The 17,838-nt window shown below is 32.3% G+C and overlaps 1 protein-coding gene across 1 annotated transcript; it reads left to right on the top strand.

The window, feature by feature from the left end:
* The first annotated feature begins 1,938 nt into the window (after positions 1-1,938).
* Positions 1,939-16,554, top strand: LOC110711302 (cationic amino acid transporter 1-like). The gene is made up of 3 exons (XM_021889681.1): positions 1,939-3,038; positions 12,547-13,160; positions 15,450-16,554. The coding sequence occupies exons 2-3, from the start codon at positions 13,053-13,055 to the stop codon at positions 16,251-16,253; spliced, it is 912 nt and encodes a 303-aa protein (XP_021745373.1). The 5' UTR covers positions 1,939-3,038; positions 12,547-13,052; the 3' UTR covers positions 16,254-16,554.
* The last annotated feature ends 1,284 nt before the right edge of the window (positions 16,555-17,838 follow it).

Raw genomic sequence — 17,838 nt, 5'->3', positions numbered from 1 at the left:
AACTTCAATAAAAAAATATATAAATCAAATTGAAACAATTAAATTAACTAAAAAGTAGAGTTGATTTGGACCAAACCCTCAGTTAATTATAGCTTTCACACCTTGGTTTAAGGATGGAACCCCGGGTCAAGTATGGACTCCTTGGAGAGTGCTTAAGGAAGAAATGATGAAAGAATGGGGAGGCTAGTGTTTAGGCTAAAGAGGGAGAAGAGAATGAAGAGAATGATTTGATGATCAATCTTGTTGATTATTGAAAAAGGGGAGATATGACCTCTAATTATAAAGAAAAAAAGAAGGGTCGAAGAATTAAGATAAGATCCGAATTTAATCGGAATAAAACTCGATAGTCAGCAGTTTTTTTGCGATTTTTGTTTTTATCATTTCTTTCAATCCTGAAATCGGGATAAATAATATATCGTTAGAAAGTTGTTGAAGTCTACTATCTAAACCAATGATTATAATCCTTTGTATAATAAAAGATAGGGCCGAAATAGTGGGATGGTCTCAGTTTTGGATAGAGTTTGGTATTTCATTCATATCTTTTCCGTTATAACTCGGAATTGATATTATAATATATCATTGGAAAGGTAATTTCAAGGGCTATCCAACCATATAAGATTTGGATTAAAAAGTATGAGGCACAAAATAATATCTGACTATTTTTTAACGTCTTTCAATTCGAATAGAATTAGGACTTTCAAAAAGAAAAGTTTTATTCAATTTCAAACTCTTTAATCTTATCTTTTAAAAAAGGATAATTAAGATCTTTTAGAAACTTATAGAAGCTTCTAATTAATCCTAATTGGTTTAGGGATGGGATTAAAGCTTTTGGATCCTCCACATGATCATTGGGTCGTAGGTAAGGTGGGATTAGGTTTGATTTGGGCTCAGTTTAGTATTTTGGCCATAACTTATTCGTTATAACTCGGATTTGGGTTTATAATATATCGTTGGAAAGATATTTTCAAACCCCATCCAATTATTAAATCATTGGACCCATATTATGGACCAAAATAAAATGGACTAAATGTTTTTACAAAAAGAACATGAAATGAATGATTTTAAAGGACACGAAATGAATTATTTTGGGTTTAAAGGCACGAAAAGTGGAAAATTAATTATGGTTTGGAGAATTGGGCTAGGAATTGGTTTTTTTTATGAAATACATTGGGATTGAAGCACTCCAAACATTAAATACGCAACCCAACCAATAATGGCGGTGAAAGGTTATTCATAATCGGGTTTGGTTTTAAGGAGACATTTTTAGGTGTCTACGCATACAAAGGCGCGTTTTATCTTAAACCAGCGCCAAACGATAGATTCTGTCTCCATGCGTGATCCTTGTCATTTCGTGCTGGGCTCTGTTGCTGGCGTCAGGGAGTAGTTTTATTCCGAATCAAATTCTAATTTGTTTCTATCGATTTTGGATTATTTTCTTATAAATACGGGTCGTATTTTCCCCTTTTTATTCATTCACAACCATCTAATTTTATTCTTTTGTCTTTAAGCTAGAATCTTATTCTTCTCCCTCTTTCTAAACCTTCCTTTTTTTTTTTTACAAAATTCCACATTCACAAGTTCTAGACACACATAGCCAAGTTTGAAGTTATCTTTCTCCCTAGACGTGAAAGGTTAATAATTTATGAGGGTTGGACCCAAATCTCTTTTTTAATTATTTAAATTAATTGTTTGATTTAATATTTTCCTTGAAGTTACTAACGCGTGTATTTGTTATTAGAAAGAAATACGAGGCATCGAAGTAAGTAATTACTTTGATTATTCTTTTAATATAGAAATCATACTTATAATTTTATATTAATTCCTAGTATCATGTTACTTGATGAGTTACTCAGTTATGGGTCACTCGAGGGGTTACTCGGTCATGAGTTACTCGAGCTATTCGGTCAGTGGTTACTCGAGTTACTCGGACATGGGTTATTTAAGTAGTTCGATCAAGGGTTACTTGAGGGTTCAGTCAGGGGATACTTGACGTGTTACTCGATTAGGGGTTACTTGAGGGGGAGGGGTTACTCGGTTAGGGATTACTTGAGGGGTTTAGTCATGAATTACTCGAGGGGTTACTCGGTCAGGGGTTAATAATTAACACAAAGAAAGATAAAGCTCAAACATGTGATCTAATCCAAGTAATGATCTCCATATCAACATAAGTGTCAATGCTTATCAATTGTTTGTGATATTAATAATTACTAACATTAATATATTTGGATATGAAATAATTATATCTTATAGACTTATCTAATAATTTATATTTCATACAACTAGGAATTCTTGAACAAAATAACAAAAACATTACCAAAATAAATTTATTCAAGTATTCATTAATTAATAGCTACCTAATTTAGGTTAACAAAATGATGCGCGCGCCTACACTTCAACTAGTCGAATAAAACATGAAAATTATAGTGGCCCATGACCACATATCATCTAGTAGTAGTACAAAAATATATAAAAAGCCCATATTTGTTTATCCAACTCTCTACACTCTCTATTCAAACGCTATATTTATATACATAAACACCCACATTCCACAACCATAGATCCTCCTCTCGCTCACACGGTGTAAACTCCTCTCAAAGGCAAGGCGTGCGAGATAGGAAGCCAAGCCGAGAGCGGAGGCGGAGGATCAACAACAACAATGCAAAACCGATTTAGAGGTTGCTCAAAGGCTGATTTCCTACCAGAACAATCATTCCAAAGCTGGTCAAACTATATGTCTGCCCTTAAGGAGACTCCTGCACGGTTCATGAACCGGCTTACGACACGGTCCCTAGACGACACAGAGCTGAATCAAGTCAAGTCTGAAAGTCTCCACGATATGAAGAAGGCATTGACATGGTGGGATCTAACTTGGTTCGGTATCGGCGCCGTGATTGGTGCCGGTATCTTCGTTCTTACAGGCCAAGAAGCAAATCAGCATGCTGGTCCTGCTGTTATTTTGTCTTTTGCAGTTTCTGGTTTGTCTGCTATGCTTTCCGTTATGTGTTACACCGAGTTTGCTGTTGAGATCCCTGTTGCAGGTATTCTTTGTTCGTATATGTTTTTTATTTTTTTTATTTTTAATATGCAATTATTGATTTTTAATTTTATTTTTTTGATAAATTACTTGAGTAATTAAGGTTAAGACTGATTCATTAGTTGAATCCATTATGCTTGTTTCGTTTTTTTCCTCTAAGTTTTTTTTTTTTTTTTTTTTTTTTTTTTTTGGTAACTGCAATTATTGGTTTTTTTAAAAAATATTTTTAATAAATTATTATGAGCAATCAAGGTTAAGATTGATTAATTGTTGATGACTCCATTGTTTCCGTAGTGTTTTTTTTTTTTTTTCGGTTTTGTGGGAGGTTGACTTTATCAAATGAATCTAGACTCTAAGTGGTTTCATAGCATTATTTAGGTTATATTTTTTTTAAAAAAAAATCTTAATTATTTTTGTAATATTCTATCATAAAATTTTATTTTTATAATTCATGTAATGATATAATTAGCAAATCAAAAAGACAATATTTAAGATTATGGAATAAATGAATCGAGACTCTTAGCGGTTTCTTAGCATTAGTTGGTTTTTGTAAAACTCTATCATAAAATTTGATTAACATAATTCATTTAATGGTATTATTACCAATCAAAGTATGATTTTGAAGAGTAAAAAAATAATATATAAGAAAATGGAATAAAGCACTATATAACTAATTAAATTTGTGAATTTTTGTAGTTAAAGCCTCTTGATGATTATAAGAAATAAACCTAAAATAGCTTGTTGTTTTTGTGAACAATCACTTGATTCCATATGTGCCGTCATCCATTAGTTGTAAAGATAAAATATTGGTATATTGCATTATAATTGATCAAAGATAATAACTGTTCAAAAAATTACTCCGTAACAAACAACGAAAATCAAGGCTTACGAAAAGGACAGTCGAAACAAATCTCTTTGAAAAGTAACAACATCCTATAATTCAGGAAGAAATAATATAATTCTATTTTTTAGAATTGTCTTTTGCATGAAAAATTACTCTTTTCTATATTATAAAAAGGATAAGATTACTCTTATAAATAGTGTCATGTCAATTATATCCTCCAAAATATGTATTTACATATATACCCTCATTAATGTGTAAAAGTTTTTGTAATGAATAGTGTTTGGACAATTATACAATCTAGACTATTTATTCACTGTCATTAATAATGATTACTTGTAAAAAAAAAAATATTAAGAATAAAGCATGGAATTTATACCCCTTAATATATTTGTTTATTTTTTTTCTCATTAAGAAGTTGTCAAGAACTAAATTTGTGATGTAAGGTTAAATCGAAAGAGATTTTGGATATGGCTAGCTATCGCGTTAGCAGTCCTAGTTTAATCAAAATTAGTAACAAACAATCAATTATTGGACAGTTTTCAATTATTATTATATATTTATATACCTATATAATGTGATTTGTTTAAATTTTACCATAAATAATTAGAAATGTGAACATACATAAAAGTGAATCCATTTTTCCAAGGAATCTTCAAGATTCCATTTCCAAATCAAATTGATAGTGTATTGATTCAACTTTCTAAGCTATACTAGGATATAGGAAAATTCTAAATAATTAATTTGTTAACCACCTAAACTATTGCAAATTCTTAGATGAATTAATTTATTTTTTATTTTATATAATAGATATAAGACTTATTGTTTTATTTTTTTCATCGTGTGCATGGAGTTTCATATAAAAACAATATGAATATTTTTTTTTTAAAAAAAAAAGGATAGTATGATTAAAATTATTTAAATTCACTTTAAAATTTTAATTTGAGCTATTAAATGGTTTTTTTCATGCATGGTCGAAACAGAAATACTAGTCAAAAAAATTGTAGCCTTTTAAGGTTTTATTTTATTAGATTCCACAAGTTTGATAAATAAAATATGGGATAAAAATAGTAGAGAATAATAAAAGGATGAAAGATTGATTTGTTTTGCCAATTCCATAATATCCTGGTTGTCAACCAGCTAAGAAGTAAATTGATACCGAATAATACAGAGTATTGAGTAATCCTTAACTAAACAAAGTCAAAAATGTGGTGGAAGGGTCATTAGTCAAATACTAGAAACAAATCATGTCTTTAACGACAGCTGTTGAACTTGGACTTGAGAGTGCAACTTATATCTATACAATTTAATCCTTTATTTTATTTCATATTTTTATTTTTTTTATACTAAATTTTTAAGTGTGTATTATTTGATTCAATTGGTCTTTGCGTTGCTGTCCTATGTCTAGTAAAACAATTGAGGAGATAATTACAACTACAATAAATATAAGGAAAATTTGTCAAGAATAAGCAAATTTTTGTTCCATTTTTCCAAAATAAGCAAAGTATTTGATAATCCCAAAGTAAGTTGAATTTTATAGGGTATTTTCTCAAAATAATTCATCATTACCGGTTTGTTTTAAGTATAACCGATTGTTTGGGTTGCTTATGCCACATTTCATTGTGTGGTTGATCAGTTTTTAAAATTTTAATTAAAACTTATTATTCTAATTAGTTTTTGAAATTTTGTAAAAAAAAATTAAAAAAAAAAACACTTTTTCAAGAAAAAAAAAAAAATAAAAGCCTTAATTTTTTAGATACCCCCACTACTATAGCCAGCACCCCTCCCTGCTCTTCCCTTTGGCTACGGTCAATACCACCCAGAGCATCGAAATACCTACACCTCCCATCCCCACCACCGATATCACCATCACTCCTACCTCCACCCTCAAAATCCCCATCGAATCCACTATCCCTAGCCTTCCCCACCACCCAAAATCGCATCAAATCCCCACAATCGAAGTCGCAAATTTGCATAACAACAACAACGAGGTGGGTGTTGGGTTTCGATGCGGGTTTGGTTGGATTTCAATGTCGATATGGTAATATTCTGGTGGTTAGGGTGGGGAATCGAGGTATGTGGTGGTTTTCGGAAGGGGTTTCGTAAAATGGATTTTCGAGGTGGGGTGGTTCAGGTTGGTTTTGAGCTTTCTGTGCGGGTTAGGATGGGTCAACGACCCTCAAGGAGGGGAACAAAGGGGTCAGGGACTCGGGGAGGCCTGAGGGGAAGGTGGTTTGTTTGGTGGCTGGCGGGGATGGGGGTTGAGTGCTGGTATGTCGTGAGGTTTTTTTTAAAATACAATTTAATTAATTATCATTTATAAAATAAGAAAAAAAAAATAATAATTAGAATTAAGAAAAAGTGATCTACTTTGTAGGTTATAGGTCATTTGACTTATTTAAAGAAAATACCCCATAAATGTCAACTTAATCTAGATTAATCAAAAGGTTTGCTTTTTTTTGGAAGATCAAGCAAAGGTTTGCTTATTTTTGACAAATTTTTCAAAATATAATTAGGAGTCATTTTCTTTTGATGCTAAGGTCAAGGTTTTGAAAAATATATTCCAATTCTAATTATTATTAATTTCAAGCTTTCTCAAAAATACAAATATATCATATTGTTGAAAATTAATACGGTACATAATATTTAGGCAAATTTGTCAAAAAATAAAAAAAATTAAAAGCATAATTTCCTAAATAAACCTTTTAAAAGCGAAACCTATTTTCCTAATTAATCTCTAATTAACTTAATTAGACTCTAATTTCTTCTAATTAACCTCTAACCCACCAAATTACTAAATAATTAGATTTAATTAATATAAATATAAAGCCACCACCACCACCTCCCCTTCTTCCTCGCTTTCCCCTCCCCTTCCTCTTCCTTCCTCCTCCCATGACATCAACCCCCTCCCCCACCGGACCCGCTGTCCAAATCACCCCACCTCCACGCGACCTCCTCCACCACCAGACGACCCTCCCTTTTCCACTAATCATCGCCCGACAACCACCTCTTTGATTTTGAAAGACCCTGAAAAATCAATTTGGGGGTTTTTAATTTTATGCATCTTGCTTGCAATTGATGCTTGTTCTGGCTTTAATTATGTAGGTATGTGATAGTAGGGTGCTTTAGAAGCAAATTTCAATTGATTTGGACTTGATTTGAGCATGTTTGAGTAAATAAGAGCCAAAAATTTGAAGGGATGTGGTGGTCACCAACGGGAATAAAGGGAAAGGGAGGGTCAACCAGTAGTGGAAGTAGGTCGTCGGAGGTGGGGGAATCTGGGCGGCGGGTCCAGTGGGTGAAGGGGTTGCTTCCAATGGGAAAGGGAAAGGGAAAGGGAAAGCGAGGAAGAAGGGATTGGTGTGGTGGTTTTTTTTTTTTAATTTTTATGTATAAATTAAATCTAATTTTTAAGTAATTTTGGGTGGGTTAGAGATTAATTAGAAGATTAGGAGGAAATTAGAGTATAATTAAGGAAATAAGTTTCCTCTCGCAAAAAAAAATAAAAATAAACGTGGTGCTTTTTAAACCAAAAAGCTTTTAAAGGGTTTTTTTTTTTTTTTTTTTTTTGCAAAATGATGCTTTTAGAAGATTTATTTTAACAAATTTTCCTAATATTTATTGTATTTTTATTTTATATTATAGATATAAGACTAAATTCACTTTTAATTTTAGATATTTATTTTATTTTTATTTTATATTTAATACGGTACATAATATTTTATTGGTTTATTCCGGATATAGAGAGAATTAAATATTACGGAGTAGTACAAAATGGAGTGTTATTATGTATTTATTACGTTTATTCTTAAGTAATTAGGAGGATTAGAGGTTAATTAGAAGATTTAGGAGGAAATTAGAGTATAATTAAGTTAATAAGAACATAATTAAGGAAATGGGTTTCCTCTCGCAAAAAAATAAAATAAAATAAACGTGGCGCTTTTTTTTAACCAAAAAGCTTTTAAAGTTTTTTTTTTCAAAATGATGCTTTTAAAAGGTTTTTTTTTACCAAAATTTCCTAATATTTATTGTATTTTTATTTTATATTTTAGGTATACGACTATATTCACTTTTAATTTATAGATACTAGAGTGTTCCGAGATATATAAGAAAAAATATATTTAAAATATGAAAAGTTGATTTTGATTTGCTGAAATTTATATAAGGTAATAATACTCCGTACAATTTGCAAGTTATAATCCTTAGTTTTCTGTCAAAAAAAAAAAAAAAAAACCTTAGTTTATATTTTTAATATAGAATATATTATTTTTATAAATTTATATTCCTCAATTAATTTTTATTAGAATTATATTGATTAGGTGAAGAATTGAAGTTACTAATGGTGTAGCTATTTCTTGTATCAATTCTCTTTCGTAGTGAGTAGGGGATTAGAAATTAAAATTGTTTTTTTTTTAAAGAGATAAATTAAACCTTTTAATTCAGTGTATTTTTTTTTTTAATATTAATCATTATTAGTAACAGAGATTAAATTAGAACTTTTTAAGATATAATTGAGAGAATTTGGATGGTTGATTAAGATTAAATTGTAATCTTTTATATACTCTATACAGTAGACAAATACAATCAAATAATAATCCATAACCAATAATCAAAAGTATTGAAAACCTTGCAACGTTAATTTTTTTTAATCAAATTTTATAACTTGATCAATATCTTTCAATCCTTTTACATGTACATATGCAGAAGTGCAGAACTTATATATTCACACATAAGAAATTATAACCAATCTAATTACATAATATGATGGCACATTCCTAATTCAGTTTCCAACTCTCATTAGTTATATAGTAAAAATTAATTATGTATCTGATAAAAGCAAATAAAAGCAAAATCTTTTATTTCCAAAAGCACCCTACTTGGTAAAGATCAAACCAACCGATAAAAGCAAAACCTTGTATTTCCAAAAGCAGTGTACTTGGTAATTAAATATCAAACCAACATTATTGATTCCTGTCAAAAAAAAAAAAAAAAAAAAAAAAAAAAAACAACATTGTTGCTCTGAAAAATAAAATTTTAAAGATATAAATATAATCAGTACATTGATAACATTCATTATAATCATACGTTGATAACATTCATTATAATCATACGTTGATAACATTCTTATATTCAAACAGCTTAAAAATTAAAAGTTTATAACCATATACTAAACTGGGAGTCCTCATAATAATCTGTATAACATTATAAGCGAAAATTGATTGCTTACCGAATCAGAAACCGAAGATACCCAATAGAATAATCTACTATATCACCAAATTTGATTTTGTCTTTGTTTAGATTTTTTTGCTATGAAGTATGAGTATTTATAACTGTAGTAGTAATCTTAAGTTTGGTATATTATGAGGAGTGAAAATGAAGGTGGAGGTGTGGAGTTTTACAACTGATTAGCACATTTAGTGGTTTTTATGGATGGTGAATTGTATGTAAACTACTTGTGTAATCCTTTTTTTTTTTAAAAAAAAAAAAAGAATTTAAATAAGTGAAAAAGGCGGGAGTAAATGAGAGTGTAGTATTGGGGATTTGGAGGATTCTTCTGAAAAGTGTCTCTCTAAATATATATTAGAGTTATTTTTATTTTTATTTTATATTTAATATGGGACATAATATTTTATTGGTCTATTCCTGATATAGGAGAGAATTATATATTACAGAGTAGTACAAATGGAGTGTTAATTATGAATTTCAAAACTATAAAGAAAAAATGGCCGCTAAACAAGATTTCTTGCTTTTCATTGCCTAAGTGCGTATTTTTCATTGCCTAAGTGCGTATTTTATTCGCATTCATATCTAAAATTTTCTGTTTCGATTTTTAAAATGTACTTTTCATAAGTTTTTTTCTGATAAGATTACAAAAAACTGGTAATGTTCTTAATGGTCAGAAAAAAAAAAATCAAAATGAATGAATTGAAGTATTATTACTATTGTATCAATATTCATAATTATAAATGTATTAAACGTTTATTTGATAGGAGGTTCTATTAGAGATAACTATAGATTAAATTCGATCGGGTGGAGCTTCACCCGCATCCATTCATCATTCAAATAGCTCCATCCACATCCATCCATCACCCGCTTCACCCTCATCCATATCCAAATTTGTCCATCCATCATCTGCAGATGAAACGGGTGTATCGGATGACTAATGTATGAACATTTTATGATAAAAAAAATCACATAAAATTTAATTTATGGTCGAATCTACATTATTATTTTTAAAAAAATAAAGAAGCATTAACTACATATTCTTTGTAAAAATTAATTTGCAACAAATAAAGTATATTTATTGTATATTTCAATTTTATTGAATTAAAATTTTTAGATTAAAAATCTTTATATCCCTACCTTATAAAAAAGTAGAAACTTGTTCTTATGAATAGTGCACGGACTTTTATACCCTTCAAAATGTTATTTTACCTTTGTACCCCTATTTACCCTTCAAAATGTGTTTTACCTTTGTACTCTTATTTGTAATTTTGTACTCCAATGGTCCAACTTCAAATTGTTCTTACTCGTCTACATTTCCTTACACATTTGAGCTTTCTCTCCTCCTCTCCATGGCTCCATCTCTTGAAAGCTTTTAACTTTTCTCTCTCCACACTATCATTGCCATTTCCGAGTACTAAATTCCACATCTTTGTTCACCACCTTCCCATAATTCCCAAATCAAATTGTGGCAAAAAAAAATTGGCAATACCAATATATGGCGGTTGTTTAATATTGTTAGCCTCTGTGGTGGATTAGGAATTGGTCGTTTCAGTTTTATCATTGATGATTCTTTCTCCATTTCGTGTTGTACCACCACAATTAAGTAATGCTAATATCAACACTGCAAAAATAAACAAACAACAATTCTGACATTTGTTCCTTTTCTGCATTATCATTGAAAAACCTAAGAATTATATTCTACAGTGACTCTACATAGTATTTCAATTAAAGAATCACCATATACAAATAGTAAAATAAAGATTTTTTTTCAATATACAAGATATTTCACACATAACATTCAACTTAGCACGACTACAAACAAACAATGCATAAGCTATAGAAATACTACTTCCGGTTCAATGTACTCGCAACAAAGGGGTATTATTTGTGAGACATAAAATATTTCTTTGATGCGAGTAAATTGAACCAGAGGTAGTATATTCCTTTTCCAGTCTTTTATTCCTCCATGTGAAGTGCAAACACAAGACAAGTAAAATTAAGTTGCAAAGGCTAGCCATTCCGCACGCAACGCGCGCGTTGGCTGCCCTAATATGTTAAAAGGTGGATGGTTAGCTGATGAAAAAAAAATCATCATCCACGTCCAGTCCAGTCCATTATCCACTTCACCTCACCCGTGGGTTAGTGAATATCCATCTAATATTGTCATTCCTAGGTTTTATGATAAGTAACTTGACGAAAAGGTTTTGTGTGAGACCGTTTTACGTGAGTCCATTTATATTGCACACAACCATCACCCACCCACTGCCACTATCTAGCCGCTCCGGCGACCACCCTCCCCCTCCCATCCCCCAGCGCAGCAGTAGGCAAGACCTCATAAGACCCCCTAAATCTTATAGAAACAACCAAAGCCTTAGAAACCACAGCATAAACCATAGACACCAAGAGGACAACAACACCCACATGAATCAAAAACGCAAAATCAAGATGAAGCTTAGATCCCTCGAGCTCACATTTAGTCGACCCTTCAACCCCACTAAAACATCAAGAAGACGACGACACCCTTCCGGAATAAACGCCTCCACAATTCCACATAGAGCGACAACCCAATTTGCAGAGCCCACAAAGTTTGGAGGAGATTAAGTTAAAGACTGGTGATGTTTCAGCAACAGAATATTATGGAAATCATAGTTAATTAGTTATATGGTACCTCATGCTTTAAAAAAATAAAATAAAAGAATTTTGTTAGTGGGGAACAATTTTGTCAGGAGATTATGGAAGGCATCAAGAGCAAGGGAGAGTATGGAGGTTGAGTTCTCCTGTTTTCAATATTATGATGAATATTGTCGAATATCTTATAAACGAATATCTGACTATTATAATTTCTAACACTTTTAATCTAATATCTGATAATTATAATTAAATTTTTGACCATTACATTCTAATATCTGATAATTCTAATCTAATATCTGATAATTCTAATTTAATATCGGAGTATTATATTCTAATTTCTAACATTAAAACCTAATATCTAACACTTATAATCTAATGTTTGAACTTTTTTGTCTAATTTTTGACACTTTAAATCTAATATATGATATTTATAATTTAATATGTGACCATTATTATCTAATTTATGACAATTGAGAATTTTTTTTTTTTTTTTTTTTTTTTTTTTATGTTTGTATGACCGGACTCACATAAGTCCGTTCTATACAATACTTTACCCGTACGATTATATGGGTACAACCTAGTTGTATACTTAATACTTGTTTAAATCCTTTGTGTAAAAGCCATGACTACATACTCTATAACGAATTAACGAGGTCATTTAGTTAGTGATAGAATGGATATAGTTTCTTTTAATAATTTTTCTGTATTTCTCATCCTTTCTTCCAATGCCTTAAAAATTGCTCTTATTTGGAGGGTTTTTTGATGTTTACTTTTTTTCTTACCATTAATAACGAGGTCGATTTACAAATAACAGGTGGTTCATTTGCATATTTAAGAGTCGAGTTAGGAGATTTCATGGCGTTCATAGCAGCAGGAAACATCATCTTAGAATACGTCATAAGTGGCGCAGCAGTTGCACGCTCATGGACATCATACTTCGCCACCCTCTGCAACCACAAACCTGACGATTTCCGTATCATTGCAAATCACTTAAGCCCTGACTACAGCCACCTCGACCCAATCGCAGTCGTTGTAATTGGCGTAATCTGTTTTGTTGCAGTCTACAGCGTCAAAGGCTCTTCCCGTCTCAACTACATTTCTTCCATCGTCCACGTGTTCATCATCGTCTTCATCATCATCGCGGGTCTTACTCATGCCGATACCAAGAACTTAACCCCCTTTATTCCCTAGGAACCTCGTGGTATTTTCCAGGCCTCGGCTGTGCTTTTTTTCGCGTATGTTGGGTTTGATGCAGTGTCGACGATAGCTGAGGAGACGAAGAATCCTGGAAGGGATATTCCTATTGGATTGGTTGGTTCCATGGCTATAGTTACCGTTGCGTATTGCTTGATGTCTCTTACACTTTGCCTCATGCAGCCTTATAATCAAATTGATAAAGATGCTCCTTTTACATTAGCCTTTGAGAAGGTATTCTTCTACTCCGATCCTTACACTCCTTTTATTTATTTGGACTATTTTTTTTTTTTTTTTTGGTGTCTAGAGAGCAGTGGCGGATCTAGGATTTTTGAACTTATGAGTCACCATCAATAATTGATCACTTGTTTCAATCCAAAAATTATATATATAAAAAAAAAAAATTATATTTCACCAAAATGATTTAAATCCAAAAATAGGATATAAAAATACACACTATAAAACTATTACATTAAACTATTCTACTGGCCGACAAAACGAGACCTGTTATTCTACTGGCCGACAAAACGAGACCTGTTATCTAGAGAACAGGTCTCTAATGACGTGATGGCAATAGCAGCAACAAAGATACCACCTATATGATATTTTAATAGGTGGTCTCTTTAACATTTAAAAAACAGACAGGCTAATCTCAAATAGAAGCAAAAAAGAGACCGCCTATCTGTAATAGGATGTCTCTTAGATTTTTTTTATTTTTTATTTTTTTTTGTGCTGGTGAGTCACGTGACCCACTGTGCACCTTAATAGATCCGCCCCTGCTAGAGAGCCATAAGAGCTATCTCCTGGAAACGGGAGGGAAGCTCTAAGCCTCTAACCACTTGAGCTATCCCTCACTCTCTCATTTATTTGGACTATTTGATTGACACTCTAAAATGTTTTCACTTGTTCAATTAATTACACGTACTACTATGTCAGATGCTTACCACACTTTTATTTTTACGTTTGTCATTATATAATTTCAACTATTAATATCTTAAAGGAAATTTTCACATTTGCTACCACTAAAAACACCATGCTTCACATTTGCTACCTGTTTAAATTTTTTTTTTTTTATTTTACTACCACCTAAAACAGAGTTTGTTAAAAATCACTACCACTTGCCTTATTCTATTACTATTTCCGTTCGTGGGCCCACTCCACCGTTTATCCACCCCCTTGCAGCCACCCCTCCTCCTCACTGCCACCCCTCACCTCCCCCCTCCCCTGCCGGCGCCGCCGCGCGAACCCACCCCCTCCCTTTCCCCCACCCTATGCGCATCCAATCCCCCCTTTCCCTTTCCCGTTCTTAAGCTCCGACCCCCACCCCGAACGAAAACCACCCCCTTTCCCCTTCCCTCCACCGGAAATCAGCCCCCCTCCCCTGATTCCCCCACCGAAATCGACCCCCTCCCCTTACCCTATCCTTTTCGGCCGTCCCTAACCCTAAACCACCACCCCAAAACCACCCTAAACAAATTTTAGGGTTTCGGTTGTGGTGGTTTTGGGTTAGGGATGGCCGAAAAGGGTAGGGGAAGGGTAGGGGGGTCGATTTTGGTGGGGGAATCAAGGGAGGGGGCCGATTTCCGCTGGACGGAAGGGGAAAGGGGGTTACGGTGGTGTTGGTATGGGTTTTGGGGGTTACGGTGGCGGTGGTGGTCTGGGTTTGAGGGTGTCGGCTTAGGATTAGGATTGTCAATTTTGGGTGGGGAAAAGGGAGGAGGTGAGGTCGCCGGCCGCCGGAAGGGGGGAGGGGGAGGGTGGCAGATTAGGGGAGGGAGAGGGTGGCGGATTAGGGGAGGGGTGGGTGGGGTTGCTGGTTTTTTTATTTTTTTTTTAATTTTTTAAAAATCTTTTTAATTTATATTTTTTTTTATTTAAATAAACTTAACGGAAATCCTAACGGATTCCGTTAAGTGGTAGTGATTTTTAACAAAGTCTGATTTAGGTGGTAGCAAAGTGAAAAAAAAAAATTTAAATAGGTAGCAAATCTGAAGCGAGGCGTTTTAGGTGGTAACAAATGTAAAAATTTCCTTTAATTTATGTTGAGTAAAAATGGTAACAGTTAAAATTAACATTTTAAAAATAAAATTTGAGGAAATATAAATATATATTACAAATACATATAACTGTGTTTTTTGTTTGAATAAATCGTAATGCATAGTGATAGTAGAATATCTTAACAAAGTAGTATTAAAAAATTTACAAAACTTAAGCTATGACTGAAGTACTAGTTTTGACCGTACCACATTTTAATATATATTACTAACATGTAAATAGTTCATATATGTCGATAATTTTATTGTTATTGGCTTGATTACAATATTAATTTTCAAATATATATCTATTTTTAATTATTTTTTGAATACAAAATTAAAAATATTAATGGTTAAAATTGTGTAAAGGCAGTAACCTTGGTGTGCTAGCTCTAACAATTCTAAACATTTGCTAATATGAATGTTCAAACATAACTCTAATGTACCACATATGTTTGTATACTTACATTTGCTATGGAAATATTTTTAGGTAGGAATGAATTGGGCGAAGTATCTCGTAGCCATTGGTGCTCTAAAAGGAATGACAACCGTGTTATTAGTCAGTGCAATAGGCCAAGCTCGTTACCTGACTCACATAGCGCGAACACACATGATGCCTCCATGGCTAGCTCAGGTGAACGAGAAGACAGGCACTCCAAGAAACGCTACCATTGTTATGATGTTTGCTACTGCTATTATTGCATTATTTACAAACCTCGACATCTTGTCTAACCTCCTCTCAATTTCCACCTTATTCATCTTCATGCTAGTAGCATTAGCCCTTCTAGTACGAAGGTACTATGCAAGTGGGATAACTACACCTAGTGATCGTAACAAGTTTGTTATTTTCGCTGCTCTCATTCTTGGCTCTTCAATTGCGACAGCTGCTTACTGGGGTGCTACACAAACGGGGTGGATAGTATACACCATCACCGGGCCTATTTGGTTCCTTTCGACGTTGGGACTACAACTTTTTTTTCCACAAGCAAGAAATCCTAAACTGTGGGGTGTCCCATTGGTTCCTTGGCTACCATCTGCGTCGATTGCTGTCAACATATTCCTTCTAGGCTTAATTGACAAGGACTCTTACATTAGGTTCGCGATATGGACTTGCCTTCTAATGGTTTATTATGTATTCTTTGGGTTGCATGCGTCGTATGATACCGCGATTGAAATGGCAAAGGTAGGTGTGGAAGAGAATGCCATGGAATTAGGTAAAGTTGAAGCAAAGAAGTGTCCTGTTACTCATGAAGATTTAGAAGGTCACAGTGGGAACAATGACGACAAAAGTTAGTAATATATAGAATGTTTTTTAGTGTATATAAGGGACAATGTAGTGATTGTTTCCTATTTATTTCTTTTTTGGTTGTTAGATTACTATGAGAAAATTTGTGACTACACAAGTATGATTGTTAATAAAATTAGGTGGGAAAATAGTTATATTATTATGAAAATACACTGTTTTACAAAAACACTTTTACAAAGTTAGTGATAACAATTTTTAAAACAAGACGGCTATTTGGCTACAATATTACAAAAATAATTTAAATCTCTCAAATATATTTCAATTCGTACGAAAATTGTTGAAGAGAAGAAGGCCTATAAATATTACAAAAATAGTTGCTTTATAAAGAACATATAGCTATTTTATAAAGAATATCTAGTTTTATATGTTTTTTTTGTAAATTTAAAGAACATTTATAAAAAAGTACATTTTATTGTATTATATATAATGTACATTATATTATATTCGAGTTATATACAATTGAAGGTACTAAAGTTTGGCAAAAGTTGCACAAAAGGTACCAAAGTTTGAGAAGTTGCATTTAGAATACTCAACTTGCTACAGCAGGTAAACTTGCTTAAAAAAATAGGAAAAATAAAATTTTGACAAAAAAAAGAAGGGTACTAATGTTTCTGCACGGATTGAATTCATATCATCACAATTCACAATCATCATCTTCTTCCTCAATTCGAACAATCAAAACCTCTTACAAATCCCCTTTTCCTCCATTTTTCCACTCAATCATGGATTTCCCACAATTCTAAAATACCCCATCAAATCAAAATTATCAATAAAATAAGCTCAAACCAATTTATCAGTGGTGAATTCATCAATAATGGACTTATTCTTTCAACGCTCATTAGATGATTTAATCAAAAGAATGCGACTTCATTCCCCAGAATCATCAACACTCCTTTCATCTTTCCTCTCAAAAGCCATTGAAGAAATTCGTCGCGAAATTAAATCAACAGATCTACTAATAAAATCCACCGCACTCCTCAAATTAACTTATCTTCATTTAATTTATGGGTTTGAAATTTCTTGGGATGCTTTTCATGTAGTAGAAGTAATCAGTTACCCTCAATTCAATCTCAAAAGAATCTCAGTAGAAGTAATCAGTTACCAATCAATTCAGGAATGCTAGAATTTCAATTAAAAATAAATAAATAAATAATTTAATTAATTGTTTCTTCTAATTTTTTTTATTTTATTTTCTGCTTCTAAATTGAAGGTTTGTTAAGGAGAGAGAAAATAGAGGAAATGAAGGATTTTTGTTGCAGTAATGGAGGAGAGAGAAAGTTGAGAGTTGGTGAATGGTGATGAAGGAAATGAAGCTTTTTTTTTAAAAAAAAAAAAAGAATATAAAAGGGGGAAACCGGTTGGAGCAAGGTACCACTTGGAGTTTTACCTGTTGTAATAAGTTAGAGTACTCTAAATGCAACTTCTCAAACTTTAATACCTTATTTGCAACTTTTTCCAAACTTTAGTACCTTCAATTGTATATAACTCTATTATATTCTAATGAACATATATGTTATAATGTTGGTTACATGTTTAATGTACATTGTATTATTTGCATCATGTAAGTATATGA

This window comes from Chenopodium quinoa, unplaced genomic scaffold (assembly GCF_001683475.1).
Source record: "Chenopodium quinoa cultivar QQ74 unplaced genomic scaffold, ASM168347v1, whole genome shotgun sequence".
Taxonomy (NCBI): Eukaryota; Viridiplantae; Streptophyta; class Magnoliopsida; order Caryophyllales; family Amaranthaceae; genus Chenopodium; species Chenopodium quinoa.
The sequence above is the reverse complement of the archived record's forward strand: the minus strand, read 5'-3'. Positions and strand labels throughout refer to the sequence as shown.